Genomic DNA, 21,488 nt, shown 5'->3' with positions numbered 1-21,488 from the left:
TTATCCTAGCAGTAGCTGCAGTACAAGCACCACTGTCAAAAATCTAAAAAAGTTGTACTGCTGTTTTTGCCCACCTGTCTCACTGTTGCATTCGTGAGTATATTTGGCAGGACAAAATTTCTGGCGGTTATCAGCCAGGCTTCATTTTTTTTGTATGTTCTAACATTTTCGAGCACAAGCTTTGTAAAACAATGTAATGGACAAAGAAATGTGATCACGGTTAAAGAATACAGTGCGAAATGACAAAAACAAACGAAGAAATGGACACCCGCCAGTCCTGTCAACTTTTTCATTTGTCCTTGTTTTTTCACACTGCATTCTTTAACCATGATCACTGACCAACAAGTCCAAACAGCCACTTTAGTTGAAAAGAAATGTGGCTTTTCAATTGTGGTCATTCCATACTTACACAAGTTATATTATTCTGTAAGAACTCTACTGCTATACACGAGGTCGAAGTGCCTTTCTGATGCCTACTCAGCTTATTGAGCACTTTTGGCCACTTTTTAACAAATGAAAGATGGGAGCATGTAAGCGAAACGAGTGCAGTATCGAGCACGCTGCGACTTGTCTAGATAGTGCTATTGGTGCTCTGTATCTAACTTGTACTCGAAGGTGTATAACCAGAACAGCTGCTGCATCAGCCAGACATGAAAGGTGTACGAACTTAGTTCGTGGAACACTGGCCTCACGTGTCGCTGCTGATTGTAAGACATTCCTCTGTATTCCGAGTTTTCTAACACCACCATCATTTTTGGCACCGTGACCATACCATACAAGAATATGAGACCTACTGCATACCTAAAGAAAATATGTGTGTAAGCCAAGCATCAGCCGTTCTATGCAATAAGAAGTCTAAATGAAAAAGATTCGATGTAAATTAGAGAAAGCCTTGCCATTTTTGTACTTCTGCTTCTATGACTGCTTGCTGGATTTTTTTCTTTAGTTGGAAGCATTCTTCCATCCCTTATCTCTATACACTATTCCTCTGCCAAATGACTGAGTAACCCAAATAGCAATTCCTAAGTAGGGAGGGGGCCTTCCACAGTGACCACACAGGCGCCTTCAAGTTCTTGCAGCAATCAAAACATCCCTTTGTAGCACTGGCCCTGAATGCACCACTATACTTTTGTGGCAGGCCAAATACTTATACAATTTATGTTTCAAAACCACACAGAAATCCACAACTGCCATTATGAAAACAACCTAGTAATGTAACCATAAGCGTACCTGGCCAGCATGATCAGTATGGAACGGCGCACAGCGTGTGTGCAGCTCCTAAAATGAAAGCAAATTCACATGATTAATTGCAATTTCCACAAAGACATTCTTGAAAAATCATGTTTTTGCACCTCTCAGCCTCCAGCCTGCCTTATTTCTCCTGCAGCAATGAGGCAAATCTGAGCAGAGCTTGGGTGAGCTGGTGGTATCACATTACGCACCTGACTCTACGTGCATCAATCCATTTGTATGAGCTTGGTAATGATAATGGTGGGCGCATGAGATTAAGAAGTTTGTGGGGATGCAGTGGCCGCAACTCTCAAAGGACAGGGTAATTGGAGAGACATGGGAAAGGCTTTGCCCTGCAGTGGGTGTTGTCAGGCTGCTGCTGCTGCTGCTGATGATGATGATGATGACATCCTGAGCACACCTACAAAGTGAAACTGTGAACTCGACCCAGCAGCACTTTACTGTGTTGAAAGAGAACAGGTACAATTGAATTGCTGCATTACCTTGTTATTATCATTAAAAAGTAGAGGGCTCTAAGGACTTTCTAATTTACATCGACACGAATGGGTTACAGAGAAGCTAAAGGCAGAGAAGCTTTCAGTGTGGGTCATGTGTGCTGTGGCGGGAACAGATGCACAGGATCACCTGCTACCATTCAAGTCCTCTGTGTACGCAAATGCAGGTGCAATAGAAAACCCACATCACAAATTTGGCTAGTCTGGTCGGCCAAGCATGGGCCAGCTGATAGCACGAAGCAGCAAGCGCGACACGTACCATCATCATCAGCGTGACTACGCCCACTGCAGGGCAAAGTACTCACCCATGTCTCCACATTAACCCTGTCCTTTGCTAGGTGTGGCCACCATATCCCCGCAAACTTCGTAATCTCATCCGTCCATCTAACTTTCTTCCACCCCCTGCTATGCTTGCATTCTTTTAGAATCCACTCCGTTACCCTTAAGGACCAGCAGTTATCTTGTCTTCGCATTACAAGCCCCGCCCAAGATCATTTCTTCCTCTTAATTTCAAGTAGCATGTCATTAACCCGCGTTTGTTCCCTCACCCACTCCGCCCCCTTTTTGTCTCCTAATGTTAGACTTATCATTTTTCTTTCCATACCTCAATTTGCTGTCCTTATCGTTTGGCACGTGTTTTTTTCTTTGTAATAAGCCATAAAGTCGGCATTCACGGAGTCGACGATGGGGCGCAGCGGAACGCCAGGTTTATGGATTTTTGGCAGTCCGTAAAAGGCCGGTGCTGAGTCGTTTCAGCAGGTCAAGCGTAAGTAGAGATATTTTGATTCCGGGTGGTGCTTGAAGATGGATGCTAGAAGTTTGTTCATTCTGGTCTGAAGTTGCGAAGTTGGGCCCTTTCTTCGCAACTTCACAACCTCACCTCTTAAGGCACTCTCAGCCTACCTCCACCGTGTCCTATCACCCCTAACAAGCAAAACATCAACGCACGTGCGAAACTCCAGCCACTTCGTCGCGCGTCTGTCCCACGTTCAACTGGAAGCTTACGAGTGCATGGTTTCGTTCGACGTGGTCTCGCTCTTCACCAGCCTTCCTATGCCCTTTGCTGTTTCTGCAGTGAAGGAAGCCCTCGAAGCGGACGCTGGCCTAGCCACAAGGACGAGGCTGAGCCCGGAGGAACTTTGCCAGCTTTTGGAGTTTTGCCTAAGGAGCGCAGCTTTCTCCTTCAAAGGAGAATTTTACAAGCAGACCAGCGGCACTGCCATGTGCGCCGCGATCTCGGTGACTGCTGCCAACCTGACGATGGAGGCCATCGAAGAGGAGGCACTCAAGACCTTTCAAGGAAAACCAAAGGTTTTCATTCGTTACATTGACGACTGCTTCTGCATTCTGAAGACGTCGCGGGTCGAAAATTTCCTGGCACACCTGAAATCAGTCGAACCTTCAATTCAGTTTACAATGGAACGAGAAGTGAACGACACATTGCCATTCCTGGACGTCTTCATAAGAAGAGAAGGGGCAGATCCAAAGTTCGGTGTCTATAGGAAGCCAACCCGCACCGGCCGCTACCTAAATTTTAATTCCAACCACCCTACTAGCCACAAGGAATCCGTGGTCTCCTCTCTTCCGAGAAGGTCAAAGGCAATCTGCTCATCGGAAGCAGAAAAAACTGCAGAAGAGGCCACCGTTCCCGCCGACCTACAAAGGAATGGCTACACACGCGGCTTCAACGAGTTGGTCGCCGTCAGGCTCAGAGGACAGGGGGAACAACAGCCAAAAATGAAACAACGAAACGCGCGCGCGTGGTGCTTCCCTACGTGAGGAGAACCAGCGAAGCACTTGCACGCATTCCGGGAAAATATGGAATCTACGTTGCTGACAAACCTGTTTCAACAATAAGCCGCTTCTTGCCACGACCGAAAGACCGCGTCCCCAAAGAAAAACAACCTGGTGTCATTTAAAAAATCCCGTGCTCCAGGAGTCCGGCTTCATACGTCGGCGAGACGAAAAAACTGCCCCAAAGAATTAGGCAACACAAGAATGACGTCCGGCTAATGAATTCGGAAGCCAACCCCCTCGCCGAACACTGCGAGCGCGCCGACCATCCAATAGCCTTCGAGGAGGTGAGCGTCTTGGCCGTGGAGCCAAACCTGTTCAAGAGGCGACATGTGGAGTCATAGCACATCCGGCTCACAAAGGCGGCGATGAATAGAACTCCAGGAACGCCCCCCTCTGCGTACGTTAGTGGACTCCGCCACGTGCTAACAAAGGGAGAGCGAAGGCAACACCCCGCTGCTGCTGGCACACTTTAGTCACCCCTGAAGAAGGGACCGAGTTGGTCCCGAAACGTTGGGCTAAATTAAAATATTGTTTGGCGTCAGTTTTTTCTCTCAATCACATTTCTTTCGCCTGCTGTATTTGTTTCGGTTTCAACAGCTGAATGATGGCTGTGACGTCAAAGCGAGGTTATTGGTCGCGTGAGGCATGAAAAACTGCAATAAAATTGGTACTTCTGGCTCTTAAGGAATGCTGGCGTCAGCGCTGTAGCGAATTAAAATGATGAATCAGTGATTATAAGTGCAGTTTTTCCACGCCTCACGTGACCTATAACCTCTGTTTGATGTCATAGCCATAGTCAAATCGTTCACCGAAGCAGGACGGCAGAAAAATTTGATTATAAATTATTTAGCGGTCGCACGCGAATACCAGATGGTGATTCACGCATAGTAGTGTCTTCCGCATCATTATAGAGAAGAAAACATGCCACCAAGATTAGGTGTCTATACTCTTTTAAGCTGAACTCTTTTTCATTAGCGCCGCCGCGGTGGCTCAGTGGCTATGGTGCTCGGCTGCTGGCCCGAAAGACGCGGGTTCGATCCCGGCCGCGGCGGCTGAATTTCTTTGGAGAAAAAATTCGAGGCCCGTGTACTGTGCGATGTCAGTGCACGTTAAATAACCCCAGGTGGTCGAAATTTCCGCAGCCCTCCACTACAGCGTCTCTCATAGCCTTAGTCGCTTTGGGACGTTAAACCTCACAAACCATAAACCATTTTTTCATTAGCCTCCACCTTTCTCTCCCAAAAGTGAGAAACATGCAGGCTAAAGAAAAGAAGATTTCACCTTAAGTACCAAAGTGTCTCTAATCACACGATGAAGCGGAAAAACTCTCGACACTTGAACAGAGAACAAATAGGAATTCCAACCAAATTTTAGATTCTTGTAAGGCTATCAAGCATTTCTGAATATTGTAAACTGCACTTTCACACATGCAGTGCGCATGTATGCCAAGTTCACATTCAGTAGCCCTGTTTTCCGGCAGTAATTATCACGGTCTGAGCTCAGTTACAGATTTAAAACCAGCCAAAAGATGCAACACAGGAAAAGAGAAGAAAACAGGTTGGACTATCAATTAACTTTTTGTGAAGGAAAGTAGGCCCGCATGAAGATGCGCACACAAATGACCCACACCAGCGAAAGGCAGGTCAACAAATAACTGTCACTGATATACAAGCACGTCATCTAAAAGAGAAAATTCTTTCCGGTGAAGATTGACTAATGGCTTCGCTACTCATGCAGCTGTTGCCTTGGAGATATGCATCATATACCTTACAGATTTGTTTACCACTTCCATACATCACTGAAGTGTCACAGAAATCAGGCGTGCACACTGATGGGTCATCTTATGATTTACACTCACGACATTGGCGCTGTAGTGCCAGATTAAAAGCTGCCTTCCCCCTAAGAAGTTAATGCTCACTCAGGAACACATTAAAGACACCTGCACATATCCCTGAAGTAATTTCTTGCACAAGCTAGCGGAATGTGATAAATCACTTCTTGCAAGTCCTGAACCTAGTTTTATGGGATACCATAATGCTATCCCGGCTTTTAACAGCAGCGCAAAGGCCACCAACACAATGCTTGGCGCAAAAATTAATTTAAAAATTTTCCCCCCACTCGATTTGAACTCATGAATTCTACACAAAGGACTCCATGATAACCGTTCTGAGGTGAATGGCAGTTCAGCCTAGCCTCTGGAATCTGTGCCAAAAAAAAACGGAGTCAACGCATCGCAATTGACTTCCGAAATCAGCCGGTGCTGATGACAATTGTATTTTTTGCTTTCTCTGGCTTATAAAGATCCACTTTCAGAAAAAGTGACGTCTTTGTGGTTAGAATGCGGAACTCCATCATCACAGGTCAACTTCAGTTTGCCTTCAGTGTCCCTTTAATGCCTCAAAGTTGAACATTAGCTCCATCCATAGAGGAGGGCTGTGCATAAATTTCGACCACCAAAGATTCTTTAACATGCCCTGACATTGCATGACACACGAGGAAATATGCATTTCCCCTTGTCGAAACGAAGCCACCGCAATTCAATCCCGCGTATTTGGGCTCAGCAGCCGAACACCAATGCAGTAGACCACAAAAGCAGGTGAAAAACAAGAGAGAGCCCTTAATAGGCAACCTAACTTGCCAAAATCAACATGACGAGGGGTCACATAAGCAGCAGTGGACTAGGAAAATAAAACCTACTTGTGTCGGAAGATGTCTTCAGTGATTACCTCAAAAGCCTGCTTGCTTGCTGGGCATCCTAGCGCCAAGTGAAAGGCTGGCACAGCCATACTGGAGAGCTTGGAAGAGGCATTGCTGGTAAAGCTATGTGGAGCTTGCTGCAAGGTAAAAAGACACATTTAACAGCAGCACAGTGCAAAAAATGGACTAGAATCAAGCATGTAAGGCAACATGCAAGGCACAAAAAGGAGCCGGTCGCAGAATGAAACACGACTGTTTAACCACATTTCGAAGTGGGCCTGGCAACAAGAAATTCGTAACCACGGCAGTCATTCACAAGCTAGCCTCAGACGAGACATCGCTTGCATATAGATATCCAGCATCGTTTCTACAATACATGCCACCATTCAAAAGAACAGACCACCACAGAACGATATTTTCAGTAGAAGTCTGGTTTGCTTCAATTTCTGCATGCATCCCTCAATTTGAAATCTGCATGATTAGCACTGATTTCACACTCTTCACAGGTGTGATGAATTAATAGTGCCAATTGCAGAAAAAGCACACTTTTTCCTTTAACATCAATTAAAGTATTGGAGAGGTACCTCAGCATATTTAAGTCAAAGTCAGATTTATTTGCGCCACTGGTTATAATCACGAAATAACCAAGTTTATTCTTCGTACATATTAAAGGCTCAATTATCCTTAAATTTCACTGCAACTTCGGGATTTAGGGCAAATGGAGCTAGGGCACCTGTGTGCATTTTGCAGTTGTTTGTACCATTTCAGCTCCGAGCCAAAGTATGAAAAAGCGAATGCCAAAATAGAGGCGAAAAACTTCAGAGCAATTTGTTTTTATCTCACCTTTCTGCTATTCAAGGCTCGACTACACTGGCTCGGCCATAAGTACGAACGCAGCTGGATCATACGGAGCTTCATACCTTAAATACACAATTTATAAAAGTACAAGTGAAATACAAGTAAAAGAGGAGGAACCTCAATCCTAACGCATACAACTGAATCGCAGTCTACGTAGTTAAACTGCTCGAGCGCTGTTACTTCAATTACAGCGTAACATGCGGCGAGAATGTAAAGCCCGGGCCGAAGATCCATTCGCGGGCACATATTCCATTCTCGGCGAGAGATGAATGGCAGTACGGCGGCAGTACGGCGCCGATATCGTGCGCCCCGCGATCGGATCAGCTGTGCATATTTGCATGGCATACTGACCATGACCGTGTGACCACTGACACTACACGCGCATTCATGCCCGTGTGCCGCCAGCAAAGAACCTTTCAGCGCTGCGTGCTGCCGCGATAGGCACTGCGTCTTCGCGTCTCTGTACTAGCTGTGTTGACGTGGCCAGTTGTGCGCAAAGCTAAAAGAGTGCGGTGAGGGGCTAGTTGGTATGACATTATGAGAACAAATAATAACTGCGCAAAAGGATGGGACAAGAGAAAGAGAACCACACAGGACAAACGCAGACTGACAACTGATTTATTCCACCAACTCCCCTTTCCTTCAGCAGCAAAGCGCATGCGCACCAACCCCAAAAACAAAAACAAAAGCCACACTCATCTCGTGGAATCAAGGAACTTGAACTCCGTGCGGTACAGGTGTACTGAAGCATCGCTAACACACTTGTCAGGCCCTAATCTCGAGATTTCCAAGGCCTCGATAATTTCCCGTTCTTTCTTAACCCTCGAGCGTCCGATAATCTTTGTCCTATCGAAAAGTGGATTACAATTTTTGTCATCATTCTTGCAAGTGTGACAATGCTTAGGCCGATGCTGCCCCCTCGAATCATCTAAGGAATTTGCATGCTCTAATAATCTAATGTTGACGCAGCGGCCAGTTTGCCCTATGTTGAACCTACCACAACTCAGGGGAATCTGATAAATTACATTGCATGTACACTGTACGAACTTATTCCTGTGGTTAATGCCACACACAACCTTCTTGTGCTTATCTTTTCTCGCCAAATTGCACAAACGCGACAACTTGCAAGGTGCAGAAAAAATGACCTCAACGCCGAATTTTCCGGCGACCCTCTTCAAGCCGTGCGAGACCCTGTGAACGTAGGGCACAACTTCATACTTCCGCCTCTCCTGTGCATCCGCCCCCCTAGGTTTTGAGTTTGGGCGGAAGGACATCAACAGGGACTCAGCGACAGCCTGGAGAAGGGCCAGCGGAAAACCAGCAGACCTAAGGCGATCAACCTGAGCCTCAAAGCTAACCTGAACCTTATGTGGACAGGACTTGGCTAATGAAGCCCTGAGGCAAGTTGATACAATGCCCCTCTTGACCAGCTTCGAATGGCACGAGTTAAATGGCACGAGTGCCTTTTTCGACCTAGGCATGTACGCCCAGCAGAGGTGGTCAGGATTGTTAAAAAATAATTTTACATCTAAGAATTGCAAACAAGAGTTTTCAGGAAGTTCAATGATAAAATTAAAACTCGGAAAGGCAGACTTAAAAGATTCTAAAACCTCCATCCCCACCAGGGCCAAGTCGTCGTTTTGGTAAATATTTAAAAGGATTAAAAAGTCGTCCACGTATCGGAACACTCGCACGATACGGTCGTCAGATAGTACTCGCGATAGCGAGCGGTCAATTTCAGCTAAAAGAATTTCCGATAAAACTGGAGCTACACATGACCCGATGCAAATGCCTCGTTTCTGCACGTAAAATTTTTCCTAAAAACTCACAATCGTTGAAGTAAGATAAACCTTTAGAATTGCTAAACCTTTAGAACCTTTTTAGAATTGCTTTGCAAACTGCGCGGCGCAAAACAAGAGTTGCATTGTTGAGTCGAGTTCACCAGATGGCGCCAGCGGTAAAAAACTTTCGTGCCACATTTCGTAGACGGCGCTGTTGCAGTTCCGCGTGTTCATGTTTGTGCAGTTCAAGCACAAAAATAGGTGGGCGCGCAGAGTCTCTGACTATGTAAGTCAAAACTGCCTGCGGACTACATGGGTGAAGCGGTTCCAACACCTTCGTCGCAAGTTCGGCTTCTTCAGAAATGAAGTACAAACCGACAACGCGAGGAAATGGGCCAAGGCAGTTGATGCCCAAGGGCGTGCGCAGGATATAGGATAGGAAAACTTTTAATGTCCGACAGAGGGTAGCCAGCGGGCTACCCGCATAGACGACGGCCAAAAGGTCTTGGCTCTCGGCGGCGGCTTCGGCCAGTCGGACGAGTTGTAACTGAGTCGCCGCGTCGGAGCTCAGTAGTAAGGTCTCCCATTGATCTTTTTTGTTTATACCTCGTCCTTCCCGGGGGGCATGAGGACATTCCCACAGTATGTGGTCCAAGGTGGCCCTAAGTTCGCAGTTTGCGCATTTGTCTGAATATTGCCCTGGGTACATATATAAGACTCCGAAAGGCCGGGTTAGGAAAGGTGTAACTTTGTAACCGGCGCCAGTTGATGGCTTGGTATCTGGTCAATGATCTATCCGCTGGAGGAAGTCTAGCTCGTTGCAGACGATAGTGCTGTGTAATTTCTCTGTAGGTCACCATGCGATCCCTGTCTGCAAAGACCACCTCACTCGGGTCCGCCCGGAAGGAAAAGCCTCGGGCGAACTCGTGGGCTCTCTCATTACCAGGCAGGGATACATGTGCTGGTGTCCAAACTAGTGTAATTTTCCTGTCTATTACATGACGGCTTAGAATTGTATTCGTAGAGGGGAGACCCGGCCCCTGCTGAAATTTAGAATGGCAACTTTGGAGTCACTGATGATGTACCTCGCTTTTGTGCCTACACAAGCCAGTGCTATGGCAGCTTCCTCTTCAGTCTCTCGGTTACCCGAGAGTATGGAGGCACTTATTTTGAGGAGTTGTTTATTATTGACGACATCGACGGTCATCGTGTTCTTACCATACTCAGCGGCATCCACGTAGACCACGTCCTCGTCTTTGTAGGAGCGGAAGCGTTTCTCTAGCGCCTCTGCCCGTTTGGCCCGGCGCACTGAGTGATGAATGGGATGCATATTTCTGGGTAATGGGGGTACAACTATATTGTCCCGAATTTCTCCGAGCATGTCAACTTTGGCGGTTGTTCTGTTATCTCGGCTCAGATTGAGTTTTTCTAGAATGGTTGTTGCCCTGCCGGTTGTTGTCCCGGCTAAGCGTTCGATTTGGGACGTTCTCACTGCTTTCGTAATTTCTTCCAGGGTATTATGCATGCCTAGCTCTAGGAGGCGGTGAGTGGATGTACGGATGGGCAGTCCTAGAGCTTGTTTCGTGCAGCACCTGATAATTCCATTTATTTTTTCCTTTTCTGAAACTGAGATCAAGGAAGGGGGCAGCATACGAGATACGGCTAACTACGAACGCCTGTACCAGCCGTAGGAGATTCTGCTCTTTCATGCCGTGTCTCCTGTTGGCAGTCCGCTGTATGAGTCGCATCGTTTGTTGCGCGCAGTTTTCCATCTTAGTTATTGCATCACCGTTATACCGGTTGCTTTGTATAATCATTCCCAAAATTCTGATTTTTTCAACATGAGGAATCTCCGCCCCTTGAGTTTGTAATTTGATGTTAGGGATGGTTCTAGTTTGTCTTTCATGCAAAGGTCGATAAAAAAGAAGTTCAGACTTCTGCGGCGAGCATTGCAAGCCCCTACGGCTGACATAGTTTTCTACCTCATTTATGGCCTTCTGTAGCGTACTTTCGATGTGCGCGTCGTGTCAACGGGTCATCCACATGGTGATGTCGTCCGCATACATGCAGAAATTCAAGCCATCTATCCCCTCCAGCCTCTTCGGGTGCCGTATCATGGCCACGTTGAAGAGAAGAGAGGAAAGTACCGAACCCTGGGGGGTGCCTATGCTGCCCAATTGTATGTCTTGAGAATGACTCTCACAAAAGTGGATGCGCGCTATCCTGCCCGAAAGGAAATTGACAATGTAGTTGTATGTTCGCTTCCCGACGTTTAAAAGAGCCAGGTTTTCTAGTATCGCCACGTGTTTTACATTATGGAAAGCTTTAGTGAGGTCAAGTCCCACTATTACTTTCGCATCGAGCGACTTAGTGTCTAATATGTCATGTTTGAGCTGTATCATGACATCTTGCGTGGACAAATGCGATCTAAAACCTATCATCGAATGAAGGTATAAGTCGTTGTCTTCCATGAAATTGTTTAGTCACGTTTGTATGACATGTTCCATCAGTTTTCCAACGCAAGATGTGAGGGATATAGGCCTTAGATTTTCTAGATTGAGCGGTTTCCCTGGCTTAGGTATGAAAATTACCTTAGCGGTTTTCCACTGGTTGGGAATCTCACCCTTCTCCCAGCATTCTTGCATGAAATTGGTCAGCGCTGTTATGGATTTATCATCTAGGTTTCTAAGCATTTTGTTGGTTACACCATCGGGTCCGGGGGCTGATTTGGTTTTCAGTTTTAGTATTTCTGCTCGAACCTCTAATTCGTGAATAGGGGCGTCTAGTTCGCTGTTGGATTTACCCTCATAGCACGGTAAGGAAGTTTTGGTGGCGGAGCCTATATATCGACAACAAATTGCATAGAGGAGTTCCTACTCGGAACCTTCAAATTTATAACCTAATTTGTGTAAATTTTGTCGCTGTGTTAATTTACTTCCTTCTGGATCGAGGAGGTGCCGAAGGAGGTTCCATGTTTTGGCGAGGCCGATATTGCCCTCAAGCTGATTACACATTGTTTCCCAGTTCTGATCGCAGAGTCTAAGTGCATATGCCTCAATCGCTTTGTTGTGACGCGCTAGGCGTCTTCTGAGATTGCGATTCCACTTTTGTCTCTTTAATCGCTTTTCCATATTAGCTTTGGCCCCCCACATATGAAGAAGGCGGCTGTCTAGTACTTCAAGTTCCGCGTTGTCGTCGAAGGCGGCTGTCTAGTACTTCAAGTTCCGCGTTGTCGTCGAGCGTTTTAGTCGCATTCTTAGCATCCCTGCGGAGTTCCTCCGCCCATTGTTCTATGTTTGTGATTTCTGCCTTTCTCCCGTCCTGGTTACGAACGTCGCGGAAAGCGTCCCATTCGATAATATGCGGGGAGCGCGTTTGGCGCTTGGCAGGGCCAACGTTAGTTTCCGTGACAAGTATGTAATGGTCACAAGAGTTGGAGTTGGTCATTGGAGTTGGACCAATTAGCTGTACCCGCATTCTCCACCAGAGTGAGGTCTGGGGACGTGTCAGCGCACAGGCTGTTATCCATTCTTGTGGGGGTGAGAGGACCCGTGAGCACGGTGAAGCCCATTTGCTGTATGTCTAGCCAAAGCTCTCTCCCCTTCGTACAGGGCCGCGGGTAGCCTCACGCAGGGTGGTGCGCATTGAAGTCACCTAGAATAACCAGTACGTGCTTGTCGCCGATACGCATCACTTTTCTGAAGAGGGAGTCGAATTTAACTTTCTTTTGACTAGGAGTGCTATAAATATTCAGAATGAAAGACTGCGTTGGGTCTTTTTGGCCAGAATAAGTTCCACGAGGGCGTGCCCATGTGGCGTATGCCCGTGTCATGCTCAATGGCCGTAATGTTCCTTCTAACGAATGTGGGAAAATTAGGTTTGTCGGCCGCGGCGTTAAAAGCTTGATAACCAATTAATTTTGACGCGCCTCCAGTCTCCTGGAGGGCGATAACTTCTGGGTGGACCTTCAGAGAGGCGCAGGAGGGAGAGGCGTGGAGGGCTGCCATGGAGGGGAAGTCGACGCTGGAAGTGTACCGGTCAGCCAAGCAGGACATCTGCGTGGAGAGCTTCTACGACAACAGTGTAGGCAGCCGCCTGTTGTTTGAGGCACGCGTGGGTGCCATGCCAACGATTGTGTATCGCAAGCGCTTCGACACTACAGTCGAATACACCCAGTGCAGAGCCTGCCGAGAGCACGACGAAGCAACGGAACACATCGTCCTACTCTGTGAGAAGCTGCCATCGCCACCGCACGAGAGCGCTACGCTTCCGCAGGCGCTGGGTTTCCGTTCTTCGAACGAGGCCTGCACAGCGGATGCAGCAAACCGTGCGGCAGTTGCAGCGACGAAGCGCCGATTGACAGAGTGGTGGACGCTGGTGCGACATTAGACGAGTACTGTTTCGTCAGTGTTTGCGTGTGTGTTTGCCGCTTCGCGTTTGATAGTGCGGTTTTTATGTGTGTGTTTATCCAGCCAGGGCACCTTTGGTTGGCGCCCGCCCGTTACAAAGGGAAGGCTACATCATCATCATCGTCGTGTGTGTGTTGTGCTCTGTGTCCGCGCGCCGTCGTCGTTGTGCGGATATTTCCCCGTGCCTCTGAGCGCATGTCTTGGTCAAGCTCAACTTGATCGGCCTCCAGTCAGTCTAGCCTCGCTGTCGTGAACGCGGGAGTGGTGTGCGCGAACAAGCGCGCCGCTAACCTTCCTGACTAGCAGATGGAGCCCTGCAAGAAACGAAAAAGCCTTACCCTGGACGAGAAAGCGGACATAATTGGTTCTGTGACAAGCGGACAGAAGAAATGTGCCGTGGGTGCAGCACATGGCATTCCAGCGAGTACTCTCTGTTCAATATTGAAAGAGAAAGATGACATCCTCCGCGCCACTTCGTCGGGGAATCTCTCGCGCAAAAAAACGCTGAAGACTACTCCTGAAGGCAAAATCGAAGAGGCCCTCTTCGCATGGTTTATAGATTTGCGGGCGAAGGATATTCCCGTGAGTAACAAAAAGCTCGCTCTTTCGCGTGCTTGCGGGGCGACAACCAATTCAAGGCAAGTCCCGGCTGGCTGTCGCGCTTCAAAGAACGACACGGCAGCATTGAAAAAGTGCTCAGCGGCGAAGCGAGCAGCGTAAGCATGGCTGTAGTCGGCGACTGGCAGTCTGAACACGTGCCCGACATTCTGGGAAATTATGCCCCCAGCGACGCCTACAACGCCGATGAGAGCGGTCTCTTCTACCAAATGTTGCCTAAAAAAACGCCCTGAAGGGGCAGGCGTACCACGACGACAAACCCAGCAAACAATGGCTGACTCTTTTGATGTGCGTCAACATGGACGGTACCGACAAACGATACCCGCTTGTCATCGGAAAGAGTGCAAGGCCGCGACGTTTTAAAGCCACCAAAAAGCTTCCTGTGAAGTACGGCTGAACTTCCCCGAGGACAGCTTGATTTTGGATTTCATTCATTGTGGCACCTAACCTTTCAAGATTTTCTATGCTTTTCTCCCTAGCCTAAAGAGGGTCGTTCCCTTGCAGTTTGCGTTTCACCAGTGGCGGGACGGACGCCTCTGTGACCATCTTATCGTCGCCAGGAGGCTGTTGACGTGCCGTTGGGGACATCGTTTGTCTGATGGGTTGTTGTGGAGGAAGGACTCTCTGCTTCTCTAGTTTCTTTAAGTTTTGGATTTCGGACCTTTGCGATTCGACAATCCTCATTAATTTTTCGATCAATTCCTTTAATTTCTCATTTTTCTCGTCCCGTTTATCTCTGTGATTACTTTCGTGGGAGACGTTCCCCACATTACTCACACCCTTAAGCCCCACCTTGATGGACACTTCCGAAGCGTACCCGCGAAGCGCCTGCGCGCCCAGCACACGCCGCGATGGGCGTCGAAAAGTGACATGCACCTCCATGCTCCTGCTGCTGGCTCGCTCCCCCTCGCGAGCCGGCTTGTTTGTGTGTCAATTTTTAATGTATCTGTGAATCCTTTTCCCCTAAGAAAGGCAGTATGTTGTATTGTGGTTCATGTGTTTTCTGTACTTGTTTAAGTTCTTGTTTCGATTCTGTGGAATGTATTGGATTCTGTCTTGTGACGTCATCTCATGTATATATAGGCTGTGTCCGTCCAATAAAGCTGCTCCACTCGCTATGGTGAAATAACTCGTGCATTCTATGTTCCTTCGTCACTGAATGTGTTCTCGTCAAGCGCATTTTCTGTTAGTACAAATTATAAACTAAAAAAACTATTGCGTTCATCTGCTTTCATCTGACCTTTAACTTCGTTTTTTTGGTATAATGTACCGCCTGTTTTGTCTCGTCGCTCCTTTCATGGTCATATTCCTGGACTTTCGTCGCCTACATTGCCTGATATACATTTGTTGTTGATGTAGTTTAGTGGATTCAACGTTTCTTCCGGTTAACTGTGAAGTGTGATGTGTTTGAACGTTTTTTAAGGCGAAAGCCTTTAATGTCTCATCGTTGTAAGCAGCAGTTGTCGGCAGAAATGTCACGCTTTTCAGTTGGTCGAAACGGTCGTGACGTCACCGTGCGCCAATTTCAAACGGGGCCATTGTACTTTGGCTAGTAACCATGCAACCAATTGAAGGGATCATATAGTGATGCTCCAAGTAAGTGGGACTGAGCTTAGTTAATTGCTTAATTACCCAATTAGCCTAATTAACTTTTCTAGTCAGGCCATATAAATAAATAAAACCGAGTAAGAAATTGGTCGAGCTCGGGAATCGAACCCCGGTCTTCGGAGTGCGAGACGAGCATGCTATCCACTCTGCCATGCCAACTTTTTTTTTCTTTATTGCCTGTCTTTGGCTCATGACATTGCACAACAAAAATACACATAACGCTATATACATACGACACTGTCGTGGTCAGCCAGCACGAGACTGGCTTCGTCAGCTTAAAATTCCCGCAACATACACAACGGCTCTAGTCTTGAGAGCCACTCGGGAGGCTCCGCAGCTGCTTTTTGGATTGCAAGAAACCAGTCCATGCTTCCCCGAAAATAAATTCGGGCCGGTCGTGCATCTTTGTCACAATGGTAGCCTGCCATTCTGGAGCGCCATATACAGTGGAGGCCCAAGAGCATTATGAGATCAAAAGGTGCCCCATCCTCATTATCAGTGCTTAAATAGCGAATTCCGTGCGTGTCAAGTGGTAGCTCTTTCTTTATGGTCCTTTGTAACACGTCCCAAAAATAAACCCCTTCCCAGCAATGCAAAAAAACATGGTCTATTGTTTCAGGCTGTTTACAAATTAAGCAGTTCGATCCCCACGGTAAAAAGAAATCATTTCCCTCTAGAAACTTTTTAACTGGTAACGTCCCGGTGTGTAACTTAAAAAAGAAAGTCTTTACTCCTGGTGGCACCTGCATTTTCTTCACCCTTTTTAAATCATCCCCTCCCGGGCCTCCACTGTACAAGGCCCTGTACATGGGCTCTGGGAAAACAATATCACAAAGATCATTGTACAACTTTTTCCTTTTGCTTTTATACAAATAATCGGTGGAAAAACGTGCCGAAAGAAACCGAACGCTTGCTACAATCTCTTTGTAGTAACCAACCGTTCCACCAGAGAGCTCTTCTGTGGATACCACAAACTCCGGCAGCAATCGCCGCAGCTTCACTTGGCACACGGTGCGCAAGAACGGGCCTGTGACGTCGCGAAAAAACAAAAAACGGTTCACCAGCTGCCTTAAAAAGAGGTGCCCTAGCCCTAGCCCCCCGTCTTTTACCCGCTGGAACAGGTTCGTTCTGCTACAACGTTCCCATTCGGACGCCCATATGAAAACTACAAAAATCCTGTGTAGCTTCTGAACGTTCACACGCGAGCAATTCAAAACCTGCATCACATACAACAGTTTGCTAATAAAAAAAAGATTGCAGACTGTAGCTCTGGCGAAAATTGAAAGGCTGGTGCCTTTCCATTTCCCAGCTCGGTCACGTGCGTCTTTAGTTTGCTCTTTCCAATAGTCCTCGCTATCGCGATAAGCATCGAGCGGAACGCCCAAATACTTGCCCGGGGTCGTCGCCCACGGTACGTTGGCAAAATGGTCCGGGTGGGATGGCCACCATCCATGCCAGAGCCCAAGGCACTTGGACCAGTTAACCCCGCTACCTGTGACTTCGCGGAACGCGCGTACACACCCGACAGCTTCACTTATGCTCCCCTCATCAACCGTAAATACTGCAACGTCATCTGCATAGGCCAGCAGCATAACTTCAGCTGCTTGTAACCTAAAGCCATTAATACTATTGTTTTCTATGATTTTCATGCACAGCGTTTCGATGTAAATACAAAACAAGAGAGGGCTGAGGGGGCAGCCCTGACGCACCGAACGCTGCACGCTAATGGGGGCCCCCAAAGTCTTGTTAACAATCAGCCTCGTCGTGCAGTTTCGATACGCCAGGGCTACACCCTTACGGATAACTGAACCGACGTTCACATGGTCTAAAACGGTAAACAAAATTTCATGAGAAACACAATCAAATGCCTTTTCAAGATCAATCTGAAGCATCGCTACTCGCCCATTGATGTCGTCACAGCTTTCAAGCACACTGCGCGCTTTGTGAATGTTAGAAAAAATTGAGCGCCCTTTGATTCCACATGTCTGGTGGGGTCCAACAATATCCGATATCACTGTCTGCAGTCTACGCGCCAATACCTTCATAAAAATTTTGTAGTCCACATTAGTGAGTGCTATGGGTCGATACGCTGTAACCAATTGTAATTTCTCTATATCATCCGTTTTAGGTATGACAACTGTATGGGAGATCCCAAAAGACGGAGGCAATACGTTTATTTTATAGGCTTCATTGAAAATTGTACACAGGACTGGGGCAATTTCGTGCTTAAATTCTTTATAAAATGCCGCACTGAATCCATCTGGTCCTGGTGATTTTCCTAGGTTTAACTGATCTATCGCGTGCTCTACCTCGCTGTGAGTTATTGCTAGTTCCATTTTCTTTTTGCTTTCTTCGTCAAGCCGTGGCATTGCACCAAGAAACTGATGCGCAAAGACTACTGCGTCTACAGGAGTCGATGAAAAAAGCCTCTGGTAGTATTCATTAAAGGCTTCTTTGATGTGGTCAGTGTCTGCCGATAAGATACCCCCCCATTCTATTTTATCGATGTGATTTCTTTCAGCGCGCGCTTTTTCTAGACCAAGAGCACGTTTCGATGGCGCTTCGCCAGCAGCTGTGTCTTCCGCCCTTGCCCTCACTAGTGCTCCGCGATAACGCCGTTCTTCCATAAGCTCTATCTTTTGTTTTGTTTTCCTGGCATCTTCTATCCATTTCCCAGCTCTTTGCATTCCTGCTTCATCAGCGTTTGAAGCAGTGCCCTTAGCTCAGCTTCGTCTTGTTTTTCCTTATAACGGATACATGTCGCCCTTTCTATTGCTTTGATTTTTAAAGATTATTTACTTAGCTCCCACTGTTGCCAAATCTTCAGGTTCTTGCGCGGGTTTATTTTACCTATTTCATCCTTTACTGCTCTGCAGTAGATTTCGTCTTGAAGAAGCGTGTTGTTTAGCTTCCACATTTCCCACGAAAATGCCTTGCTTCGGTTCACACTTCCCAGGCAGCACTCAACTAAACAGTGGTCTGAGAAGGAGACTCCCACAACTTCATAATGGTTGCAAACAGGGGCAAGGTCGACTGATGCGTAAATGCGGTCCAGCCGTGCATGGCTTGAGCCCTGGAAATGAGTGAACTGCACTGTCCGCGCACCCTCAATAAGTTCAGCCACATCCTCAAGGTTTCCGTTCTCGATCATTCGCATCAACACTTCAGTGCTCCTGTCTCGAAACCCCCGGATGCTTGACCTATCGCGCGCGTTAAGAACACAATTGAAGTCGCCTAATACAATGAGCCGCCTCTCCGTACAAAGGCGCTCTTGGAGGCTTTGGAAAAAGGCAACCCTTCCCTCAACCACATTCGGCGCGTACACAGTAACAATGCGCCACTCATTGCCGTTCAGACAAAAATCAAGCACAATACACCGCCCATACACACACGAGAAATAAGCCTGCACCTCTAGCCCCGGCATCTTCTTTACAAAAAGCACGCAGCCAGCCGATGTTCCCACTGCTTGACTGACGACAGCATAAAATCTAGTCGTGAAACGTCGCACCATGCTGTCGGTTCCTGCGTTGCCGTCCACTTTCGTCTCCTGCACGGCCAATACATCTATCTCGCGCTCCGTAAGAAGTCGGTACACCTGACCTTGTTTTTTCCTTGCCGCCAGGCCCCTCACATTCAATGTAGCGACTCTAAAGGCGGAGGCGGGAGCCATTTTTACACAAGAGGAAGGAACCAACAGCATGGTGCTTACCTTCCACGTCTAGCGCGCCGCTAGACGCCACTGTTGCCGCCGGTATCATCCGGCGCAAGAACATCAGTCTGCTCGAGTAGTACCTTGCCTGCGGAGGAGTACCGTTTGTCAGCCGCATGGTTTGGGCGTGGCCGTAACGACGAACGCCGGCCTTGAGTCGTCTTTGCAGGGGGCTGCTCGACGCCGGGTGCTACCACTTTGTCCCCTTCAGGACTGGCCTGGTCATGGGAACGCTTCGCCGGGGTGTTAAGGGGGGGGGGAGGGGGGGGTGACGCTTGTTGTGCGGGCGCCGGTATTCTCGTGGTGGTCCTCGTTCAGGTCCTTTCCCTCGACGACTACGGGCTCTGATGGGCACGCCCCGTTCTCTGGCGTCTCGTCAGAGACGCCGAGGGAGCCTCCCGTCGGCTGTTGGCTCTCTGGTTCGTCGGCCGCTTTGGTGTCGTCACTGGGAGTCCCTGACATCGCAAGTGTGGAAGCCGACTTGCCCGCCTCGTACGTACCAGTGGCTGCTTCCTCCGCCTCGGCGATGTCCATGAGTTCCGCAGTGTCGTTCGCCTTTCCGAGCCCGGTAGCTGACGCGTAGGTACGGACGCAGTCCGCATCCATGTGTCCGTAGCGCCTGCACAGGGAACACCTTGGCACCTTGCAGTCGCGGCGAACATGACCCGTGCCGTGGCAACGCAGGCACTGCATCGGTCGCCCAGGGACAACAACGAGGGCCAGCTCACCGGCTACTCGGACCTGGTGTGGCAAATCATCCACCTTAATTCCCGGCTTCAACTTCAGTAGCACGGTCCTGCTGGTCGAGCCTTTCTCCTTCAAGCCTTGGACACGCCAACGCTCCCGCGTCACCTCCGTCACGTTGCCGAACGCCGCGAAAGCAGTCCGGATGTCGTCGTCCGCCACACCGTGCAGCATCCAATGCAGGCGCAGCTTTACCTGCTGATCTTCAGGGTCGAAAATAATGCACCGGCGCCCTTTCACTTGTAGCTCTTTGCAGGCAGCAAGTTTCTTCGCAGCTTCTGAGGTGCTCATCGTCACCGCCCACACGTGGTTAATCTGATACGCCCCCAACGCCACGACGTCGGGGAGCGCACCAGCGTTGGCCAGGGCGTCCCGAAAATCTTCCATCCTGTAGGGCCTCGCTCTCACGTCTCCGTGAAAAAACACCGTGTTAAGAACAACACGTCCTGTAGGCAAGGTAGGCAAAACAATTTCTTATTCATGATCTGCGTCGGCAGCTAACCTGTTTCCGCGGCCAGCAAGTGCCGCTATCGCCGCTCCGCCGGAGCTAATGATCCTGCGTCCGTCACGCTCGGTGGCCGGAAGATCTCACTCTGCCATGCCAACTCGATGGTTTGGAATTAACAAAGGCGCGTCTAGTGAATACGGTGTCTTCGCTCACTTCCATCCTCCTCCCTTCCCTTCCGGTGAGGTTTAGCTGTCCACCGATATATGAGAGAGAAATACATTTCCTTTCCTCAAAAACCAATTTACCGATGAGCGAGGCGTAGAACCGAATGGGCGATGGCGTTCTATGGACTCCCTGGCAGCGTTGCAAGACGCTCTCGCGTTCCACTCTTGGAGGCGAAGCTTAACATCTTAGCCACACATCAGTGACCGCACTTTAGGTCACAAAAGTGCACCCCCCACCCCCTGAATTTTGACGGGTGTCCACCGAGATATGTGAGACAGTTACTGCGTTATTTTCTTTCCTCAAATACAATTTTCATTTTCTTCACTACGGGCCATCTTTGTCTTTCTTCTTTCACTCCCACTTCCACCCTTCCTCTACGGTGCGGTTCAGGTGTCCACCAAGATGATAGAGAATTACTGCGCCATTTCCTTTCCTCAAAAACCGTTGCGTTCAAACGGCAAGGCATCGCGCCGAACGGGTGGTGGCGTTCCGTGGACTGCCTGGCAGCGCTACAACAGGCTGTCGCGTTCCACTGCTAAAGGCGCAGCTTAAGGGTCATTAATTAGCAGTTAATTAGTATTCAGGCATTAATCAGTAATTAACCATTAATTAGTGATTTGTCATCACTTAGTAATTAGTACTCCATTACATGTGACGCCACCAGTGCCACAGAAGCAGTGAAAGTGGTGCGTAAAACGCTTTCACCTCTACGCACTTTAGACAGTCAAAGTGCCCCCCGAATTTTTTTTGCTGTTCCTATTTTTCTGTTGCTTTTTGCTAATCTTATTTTGTAAAGCGTCGCACGCGACTTGCCGCTACCTTCCAGGCGCTGCCATACAAGCCCAATGA

The 21,488-nt window shown here is 48.2% G+C and overlaps 2 protein-coding genes across 2 annotated transcripts; one reads left to right on the top strand and one right to left on the bottom strand.

The window, feature by feature from the left end:
• Positions 1-1,264: 1,264 nt before the first annotated feature.
• Positions 1,265-20,660, bottom strand: LOC149361428 (uncharacterized). Its single transcript, XM_089572681.1, has 3 exons — positions 19,306-20,660; positions 6,240-6,376; positions 1,265-1,278 (listed from the first exon to the last, which is right to left on the bottom strand). The coding sequence occupies exon 1, from the start codon at positions 20,351-20,353 to the stop codon at positions 19,469-19,471; it is 885 nt and encodes a 294-aa protein (XP_089428807.1). The 5' UTR covers positions 20,354-20,660; the 3' UTR covers positions 1,265-1,278; positions 6,240-6,376; positions 19,306-19,468.
• LOC149361429 (uncharacterized) lies at positions 2,757-3,524 on the top strand. The gene has a single exon (XM_089568075.1). The coding sequence runs from the start codon at positions 2,757-2,759 to the stop codon at positions 3,522-3,524; it is 768 nt and encodes a 255-aa protein (XP_089424201.1).
• Positions 20,661-21,488: the final 828 nt, after the last annotated feature.

This window comes from Amblyomma mixtum, chromosome 2 (assembly GCF_055824585.1).
Source record: "Amblyomma mixtum isolate Tamu chromosome 2, ASM5582458v1, whole genome shotgun sequence".
NCBI lineage: Eukaryota > Metazoa > Arthropoda > Arachnida > Ixodida > Ixodidae > Amblyomma > Amblyomma mixtum.
The sequence above is the reverse complement of the archived record's forward strand: the minus strand, read 5'-3'. Positions and strand labels throughout refer to the sequence as shown.

What these genes read in the sequence shown, in the direction of transcription:
- LOC149361429 (XM_089568075.1), top strand. Translation starts at nt 2,757, where the DNA reads ATGGTTTCGTTCGACGTGGTCTCGCTCTTCACCAGCCTTCCTATGCCC.
- LOC149361428 (XM_089572681.1), bottom strand. Translation starts at nt 20,353, where the DNA reads ATGGAAGATTTTCGGGACGCCCTGGCCAACGCTGGTGCGCTCCCCGAC.